Below are 9,160 nucleotides of genomic sequence, written 5' to 3'. Positions count from 1 at the left end.
GTCCTCACCACTCCATCTTGTACCTAAAAAAGATAATGGCTGGCGTCCATGTGGCGACTATAGAATGTTAAACGCACGAACAATACCTGACAAATATCCTATACGTCATATCCAGGACTTTGCCCATAATCTCTCAGGCTGCAAAGTGTTCTCTACCATTGATTTGGTGAAAGCTTACCATCAAATCCCTGTAAACGCCGGGGATATCAAGAAAACCGCGATCACGACGCCGTTCGGTCTTTATGAATTTCCGTTCATGACGTTCGGACTTCGTAATGCCGGACAGACGTTTCAACGTTTTGTGGACGAGATGCTGAGAGGACTTGATTTTACATTCCTTTATTTGGATGACTTCCTAGTCTTCTCGAAAGATGAAGAGGAGCACAAGCACCATCTAAGACAGCTGTTTACTAGACTACGCGAATACGGTATGGTAATTAACACCTCGAAATGTGTATTTGGTGCTACCGAGGTAAAGTTTTTAGGATACCTCATATCTGCTGATGGTACTAAGCCGCTTTCCTCCAAGGTCGAAGCTATACAGAACTTTCCGGTGCCAAAAACAATACGGGAACTAAGGAGATTCTTGGGTATGCTTAATTTTTATAGGAGATTCATTCCTGATGCTGCCCAACACCAAGACCCCTTAAATTCTTTATTAGTAGGCTCGGTAAAAGGCTCTCATCCTGTCACATTCTCTCCAAAGGAACTCGAAGCATTCACGGCCTGTAAGAAGGGACTCTGTGAAGCAGCTCTGTTAGCACACCCAGACTAGAAATCGTTACAGACGCATCTGACACAGCAATAGGTGCAGTGCTACAGCAGTACAAAGAAAATGAAGGATGGCAACCTCTGGCATTCTTTTCTAAAAAATTAAATTCAACCCAACGAAAATATTCTCCATATGATCGGGAGTTGTTGGCGATATACGAAACAATCAAATATTTCAGGCACATGGTAGAAGCACGAAACTTTATTATTTATACAGACCATAAACCCTTATGTTTCGCTTTTCACTCAAGAAAGGAAAATTGCTCTCCAAGACAGTTCAGACACTTAGACTTCATTTCGCAGTTTTCAACAGATATCAGGCACATCTCAGGTAAGAATAACGTAGTAGCTGATACCCTTTCACGCGTAGAAGAAATAGTTCAACCAGTGGACTTAGAGCTGTTAGCGAAAGCACAACAATCCGATCCAGAACTACAGCTGCTACTGAACATTAACACATACAAGAGTACAACCACACCAGATACACACACATCTAGTAATCAATCATCAAGCAATCACACACAAAACAATCATAACACAACACACAATACAAACACTTCTTCCACAAATTCGCCACAACACACTACGACAAACAAAACTGGAAGAAATGATATCCGCAAGACGAGATCAGGTCGTACTGTTCACTTCCCTAAATATTATCGCCCGTGAGACGGTCTCTAGAGGGGGGTGATGTAGCATACTTATAAAATTATATATTTTATTTATTTTGTAAAAACACGCAGACAAGCGTAAATATTTTATATATATATGTAATACGGTCGGTCGCGCACGCAACTTTTTTTATGTTACTATGCGCGCGCAGGACGCGCAGGCGCTCGGCGACTACGGGTTGCGCGCGCAGGCCGCGCATGCGTATATCAAAAGGAATGTTGTTGTTGGCGCCACGGCACACATATCGTCTTAATATTATACCTTTTTTATATTTTCTATTGTTCTCCTTCTTTACTATTATATTACTATTATTACTGTATTAATAAACGTTTACATTATACATTCTACAAATATCATTCTCTCTTAACATCTTTCGCTTTAACTTAACAGAGTGGTGATTTAAATTTTTTGCTATTCCTAGAAACGAACGTGCTAAACGAACGTACAATTATAATAAAGTGTACTGAGAAAATGGTAGTTTTATTTTGTCGAATTAAGGTTATATTTTTTTTTTTATATACCACTGAAGTGGCAATCAAGCATACAGCCAACCTTTTTTTATACAACTTAGAATGGCAAACAAGTTGACGGCCCACCTGATGGAAAGTGGTAACCGTCGCCTATAGACATGAGCAGACATGGACATAACAGAGTATACTGTTTCGCCCATGATACCCCCCATGCGTTGCCATTCCTGAGGACTCAGGTGTTATTCCGCTGTACCCAGTATAGTAAGCGGTTACCAGAACTCATAAACGCCAACAATACCAGGGGTATTACGCGCGCGTTACCGACCCTGAAGAAACCTCTTTACTCCCCTTTTGAAGAACTCCATGCTGTAGTCTCTTGGAAAAACCTCGGCAGCGAGTTTTTTGCATAACCTGAACGTTTGTGAGAGGAAACATCTCTGAAATAGTGTTGTACGTAATCATCTTGGCTCTAGGGTATGAGGGTGAACTCCTTGTCGATATTTATAACTAAATATCATCATCATCATTATGATTCACCATTGCACCGCTCACTATCAGCAGGGAATCTGTTCTCACATCTTAGAACCAAAATGCCCACGCACAGAAGTAGTTTCAGAGGAACTTCCTCCCACGAACAATCAGATTGTGGAATGATCTTCCTACAGAGGCTTCCCCTACAGTCTACAGTATAGGGTTCTTCAAACAGAGCGTATTAAAGTGTCTTTAGGGTCGACAATGCGCGCATGACATTCCTGGTATTACAGGCGTCCATATGCTATGGTAACCCCCTTTACCATCAGACGGATCGTATACTGGTTTGCCATTAAGGTAGTATAAAAAATTCATATCCACTGTCTGTCCACGGACTGTCCACTGCTGAATATAGGCCACGGGGAAGGGGGGAGGGAAGGAATTGTTAGCAATGGAGTTTGACAGTCCCATTGCTAGCAATATGCCCTATCAGGTCGACCTCCGCGTGGTTCCCCCTGGAAACCATTGTGAACTATTGTTGATTTCATCACGATGGGCTAACTGACCTGCTTCATCCTCACCTATCATCCTTCACTGGTGCCCTGCCTAAATATAGGCCAGGCCCATAAGGGGAGATTTTCAAGAAGTTTCCACGCTGGCAGACTAGTTGACAACCGTAGTTAGGCTTTGGTGATGTTTGAAGAGGGACGCTGCTGCCTATCCCTCGACTATTAAGTTTACTTAGCTGCCTCTTACGACACCCACGAGATAGCAAGGAGTGGCCCATTCCATGCCGGTCCCACACAGTATATATTGTAACATAATACATTGTAATATAACTACCAAACTTATCCCGGCTTCGCGCAGTCTTCTTTTTAATACAATATAGCCCATGTTACTCGCTGATAAAGTAGCTTTCTATACGTGAAAGAACTTTTAAAATCGGTTAAACGTTATTTGTGTTTATGAATTTCATTCATTTAGAGAAAGCAACATTGTCACCAAGTAATATTAGCGGTATTTTATTTTCAAAAAACCGTGCGAAATCGGAGCGAAATTGTTATTAAGTAATCGAACTAGGAATTATAATAATATCATAGTTTTTTATTTATTTATCTATTTATTTTTTTGGAAAATGTACAGCTGAATTACAGTCAATACATAATCAAATTTATATCTATGTTAAGCCATGAATCGTATTAACATTTGCGTGATGACACAATTGAACGGTTTTTATATATGCAAAATACATATATACACACACACACACATACATATATATATATACATACATACACACACACTTTATGCAACTATAAATGATAAAGAAGCTGACGGCTCACCTGATGACAAATAGTAACTGTCGCCTATAGACATGAATAGTACCATGGACATATAAAAGTATGCTGCTTCGCCCATGATACCCTTCATGCGTTGTCTTTCCTGAGGACTAAAGTGTTATTCCTCTGTACCCAGTAAATTCACTGCCATATCCCACCCTTCAAATCGAAACACAGCCATGCAAACACAACTGCTTCACGGTTAAAACACGAATGGTACAGAAGTACCCAAGCAAACGACTTTTGTACAAAGTCAGGTACAACATAAATATTTTAGCCATTAACTGTCCACTATTGAACATAGGCCTCGCCCATAGACGTTAGAGTGTTTTGCCAGTATTTACCACACCTGGGAGGCGCGGTGATTTGGCAACCGCAGTTGAAAAAGCTCTCAGAATTCTCCAAAAACAAAGGTACAGTGAAATTTTTACCACAATTATGGCCCAAAATAAAATATTATATCAATAATAAAAAATGAAAATGTATTTATTCTTAAAGTATGTGTATAAGTATAAAGTTTATCATTGTTTCCTAGACTAGGCTGAGTCTGTCCTGTAGGAAGCAGGATTCGTTTTACAATATAAATTCTAGTAGTACATATAACAAATATTAGGTGTCTATTTAGTAAAAAAATAAAATAGGTTAATACACACACACACACACACACACACACACACACACACACACACACACACACACACACACATATATATATATATATATATATATATATATATATATATATAATTTGGATATATTTATTTTATTTGTATTCTATTTACCTTGTGTATCTTTTTTCCTGTACCTTTCTTACACTAAATTACCCGCTAATCATTTTCTTATTACACTGATTTGGCTGTAAGAGATCTCTTTCAGAGATAAGCCCACCCTTGCTCACAAGTTGTTAAACTAATCGCTGTATTTTTTTTGAAAGTGCAATAGTGAATATTTTTTTTTTATTATGTATATGTTTATATTAGTCCCGTTATATGTTTATAATATATAAATATATCAAGTGTTGCTTTATATTTCCTCTATTCAATAATGCACCGCCTACGTATTTCTCGGTTTGTCCAATGGTTGACTGGTAGAGAACACCGTCCGGTGTTAAGTCCGCCAAATTGTAGATAAAATTTTATTGTGCATTAAAATTTAATTATAAATAAATATAATAAATAAAGATATCAATATTAACATAACGATGTTTTATATTATTAAACGAAGCCAAGCCGCGAGTTATAACCGATATTGTTTGATTATTTGTAGGTATTCAAACAATTTCATTACTTTTTAATTGAACTTGTTTGCTAAAAGAATTACAGCTGAGTTTTCTTGTCCATTTTTCTCAATTGAAATTACATTAAAAATTATGTTTACTTAAACAAAATGTTATTTCAAAACAGAGTTTTTATTCAATTAGACTTAATTATAATTTTTATTGTTAAAAGTTTCATAAGAACAACCGGTTTTACTTACGTGTATTTTAGTCGAAATACAACTAGGTTCGAGACCATCCGGGACCCTTAGTCATGAGCGACTGTGATGCGAGCGTATAAATATTTATAAATGTTTGTACTAACCAATACGGAATACAATTACAACTAGGATTGAGAAATTTATTACATTGTTTTATTTTATTACTTTTTTAAAGAAAAACCAACAGCTCAAAAAAGTTCATAATAAAAAAACAGCAAACATAAAAAGACAATTACATGTTTTCAAAAATAAATACAAGATTTAACTAAATGCATACGACATCGCTAATAATTGCAATCAACTAAATTAAACTTAGAGTAACAACAATATAGTTGTTGCGAACTCCTTAGTTATTTTTAAAGGTTTTTATTTTTATTGTATTTTTATACTTTTATTTTTACAATTGTCACTTTTGCTCTTTACTGTCGTAGTCTATTTTTCATAGTTTTCTGTATTATAGTTATTTTCCTTTTAAACCCATTGTTTAATTACATCATATACATCAATATACAGTCCATAATATCGCCCACAATAGCAGTACAATTATATATTTTTGAGCTGGTTTTATTTTTTAAAAATAATTTAAATAAATATAACAATTTAAAAAATAATAGCACCACAAAATCATTTCAAAACCACATAGAACGACATTATTCACTAAAAGTGTCTCAGGGATGGCACCTAGAATATATAATAACTTACCTAAATCCCTCACAGATATAGATGACATAAAAAAATTTAAAACTAAACTATATGAATACCTAATAAACAGAACATACTATTCAATTGACGATTTCCTTGAAGATAAATGTAATAAATTTCCATAATATTATAATTTTTTTACTATGTATAAATGTGACCTTGTTGATTTTTTTATATAATTTGTTTTTTCTTATATAATTGCGAATTTGTATACCTCGATTTAGGGGTTGATCACAGAGGACTTATCTTGTTTTACCATCTATTGTTACCTATTATATATTGTATCACAATTTAAATAAATAAATAAACAAACATTATATGTATCCATGCAAAATAAAACGTTGAAATCACAAAAAGATTGATTGATTAATAATCAATCAATCAACATATCAGAAAACAAAAACAATAAAAAACAAAATATACAAAAAAAAAACAACTATTTTATTCACTTAAATACAAGGAGGTAGTATTGGAATTTTCTTCAAATAGTGACTTCTGCAGTTACAAGGGCACGCTGCTGGCAATAACGGAGATAACGTCGGTGCCAAAGCGGAAACAGGCGACGCCGCTGGCAAAAACGGGCTCGCCAGACCGACTGGCATGGCTAATTCTGTATATGCCAAATCGCATAACGGTGGCTGCATGACTGGCAGTGGTGGGAGAAAGAGTTGGTCACACGATGACATTGGTATACCAAATTGGCATATAACCTGAAATCAATTATATATATATTTAATTATATACTAATATTATTTGTTTGGCCATGAGGTACCGACATAGAATATTCCACCCTTTTCTTTCTCGTGGATGTAGTAAGAGACGACTAAGGGAGCTTAATAGTCCAGGGATGGGCAGTAGAGTCTCTCTTAAAACATTATTAGAACCTAATTACGGTTGACCACCCGCTTGCCAAGCATGACAATTGCTGGCAAAATCCCTCTCATGAGAGTCGGAGATTGATGGCTAATATGGAAGGTTGTGGAACTTCTGCTAGTAATAGTGGTGGTCAATCTTCGAGTGTTGGCAGTCGCACACATACTGATGGTAGCGGAATTAAACAAAATAATTCTAATTAAATAACCATAAATATAGATGTATATAAACTAATCTAATTGTAGGATATTTTATTTATTTATCCTCTGAAACTTCTAGTAGTAGCAATAGTACATACATACATACATACATATCTGTGACGCCTGTCTCCCTAATGGGTAGGCAGAAACAATGGAACGCCAAATGCAAATTCAAACAAACCTCCTTCGCTTCTTCCACATTCATCAATCTTTTTATACACACACATACATAGTAGCAGTAGTTTTTCTATATAACTTACAATGGTAAAGAAGTTAATCTACTAAACCCGACGGAAAGTATTAACAGTCGCCTAAAGACATGAAAAGCACCATGATATCGCTTAAATATTGCCATTCCTGAGGACTATATCGTTATACCTCTGTACCCTGTATTTTAACTGCTGTATCCCACTCTTTAAACCAAAACAAAATAAACACCAGAGGAAGACTTTGTACAAAAGTCGTTTGCTTGGGTACTTCTGTCTCATTCATGTTTCTACCGTGAAGCAGTTGTGATTGCATGGTTGTGTTTAGTTTTGAAGAGTGAGATATGATAGTGAATTTACAGGGTACAGAGGAATAACATCTGAATCCCCGGGAAAGGCAACACATGGGGAGTATCATGGGTGAAACAGTATACTCTGTTATGTCCAAGGTACTGCTCATGTCTATAGGCGACGGTTACTATTTTCCATCAGGTGGGCCGTCAGCTTGTTTGCCATTCTAAATTGCATAAAAAAAGTTCTAGATTAATGTTAAAAAAGAAACTTACACTGTTATACAGAGTAAATACGAGAATCAGTCGCGCCAACATGTCTGCAATTGGATTCCAATAGATTGGCACGGTCATTATATGCCATTGACTTTATGTACTTTATTTCTTTGTATTATCATTATGTTGAATAACTTATTGCTACAAGTAAAAAATATATATTTACAGTTGCAATATGAAATTGCAACCGTAAATATATTTTGTAATTTTTTAGGAAATTGCATGCGCTATGTCGATTATGTATTACAAACAGGGAACTGTTTTGTACGTCAACTTTATAACTAGTTTATATTATTTGTAATTGATGATGATGATGATGATGATATCAAAAGTCCACTGTAGAACATAGGCCTTCCATAAGGGGAGTTTTGCCAGTAGTTGCCACGATTGGCAATCAATCGAAGTGAGATTTTGGTGATGATTTATCAGGGACGTGCTGCCAATGCCTCCACTATTAAGTTCCCTTAGTCGCGTGTCACAAACACCAAGGGGAAAAGAAGTGGTGGACTATTCTATGGTGGGAACGTACAGCTATTTTTATTCATTCTTATTAATTTCTTCCTTTCCCATGGGTGTCGTAAAAGACGACTAAAGAACTTAATGATCAAGGTATGGGCAACAGCTTCCCTTGCTTCAAACATCACCAAAAGACTAACTGCGGTAAGCCTGACTACGGTTGCCAACCCGCCTGTTAAGCGTGGCAACTACTGGCAAACCCCCCTTATGGGGAAGGCCTATGTTCAGCAGTGGACAGTTACCAGCTAATATGATGATGATGATGAGTCCTTATTAATATTACAAATACGAAATTGTATTTGTTTATTACTTCTTAGAGCCTTAACAGCTTGACCTACCACTAAAAAAATTTGATATGCACGTTCTATATGGGATGGAGAAGGACATATGTTTTATCCCGGTGAGTGAACATATCCCGGTCACGCGGACAAAGTCGCAAGTAAAAGCTAATAATTTATACATTAACCACTCCTAACATAAGGCTTATAACAATGGGGAAAGGGATTGTTAGCAATGGAGTTTGACAGTCCCATTGCTAGTAATATGCCCTATCAGGTTTCCTCCTGGAAACTATCGTGACTGATTTATCGTTGAATTCGTCACGATGGGCTAATTGACTTGCTTTTTCATCCTTACCTATCACCTCTCACTGGTGCCCCGTCACTGTATACCGTTAGCGCAGGCGGGGTTACCATGCCATTTTTACCCATTAAAAAAAAGCCTCATAACAGGGGGATTGTTAGTAATGTGGTCAAATAGCCCCATTATTAGCAATATACCCTATCAGGTCGACTTCCACGTGGTTCCCTCTGGAAACCATAGTGAACAATTCTCGTTGAATTCGTCACGATTGGCTAACTGACCTGTTTCATCCTCATCTATCATCCTTCACTGGTG

The 9,160-nt window shown here is 36.6% G+C and overlaps 1 protein-coding gene across 1 annotated transcript; it reads right to left on the bottom strand.

The window, feature by feature from the left end:
* Positions 1–6,326: 6,326 nt before the first annotated feature.
* On the bottom strand, positions 6,327–7,860 carry LOC116413772 (uncharacterized). Its single transcript, XM_031914544.2, has 2 exons — positions 7,748–7,860; positions 6,327–6,612 (listed from the first exon to the last, which is right to left on the bottom strand). Exons 1-2 carry the CDS (start codon positions 7,823–7,825, stop codon positions 6,352–6,354), a joined length of 339 nt encoding a protein of 112 aa, XP_031770404.2. The 5' UTR covers positions 7,826–7,860; the 3' UTR covers positions 6,327–6,351.
* Between the last annotated feature and the right edge of the window lie 1,300 nt (positions 7,861–9,160).

The sequence above is a fragment of the Galleria mellonella genome, unplaced genomic scaffold, assembly GCF_026898425.1.
Source record: "Galleria mellonella isolate WM207_F2 unplaced genomic scaffold, CSIRO_AGI_GalMel_v1 utg424, whole genome shotgun sequence".
NCBI lineage: Eukaryota > Metazoa > Arthropoda > Insecta > Lepidoptera > Pyralidae > Galleria > Galleria mellonella.
The sequence above is the reverse complement of the archived record's forward strand: the minus strand, read 5'-3'. Positions and strand labels throughout refer to the sequence as shown.

Coding starts and splice junctions, on each gene's coding strand:
- LOC116413772 (XM_031914544.2), bottom strand. CDS start 7,825: ATGACCGTGCCAATCTATTGGAATCCAATTGCAGACATGTTGGCGCGA. Junction 6,613..7,747: donor TATTTACTCTGTATAACAGT/GTAAGTTTCTTT, acceptor AATTGATTTCAG/GTTATATGCCAATTTGGTAT.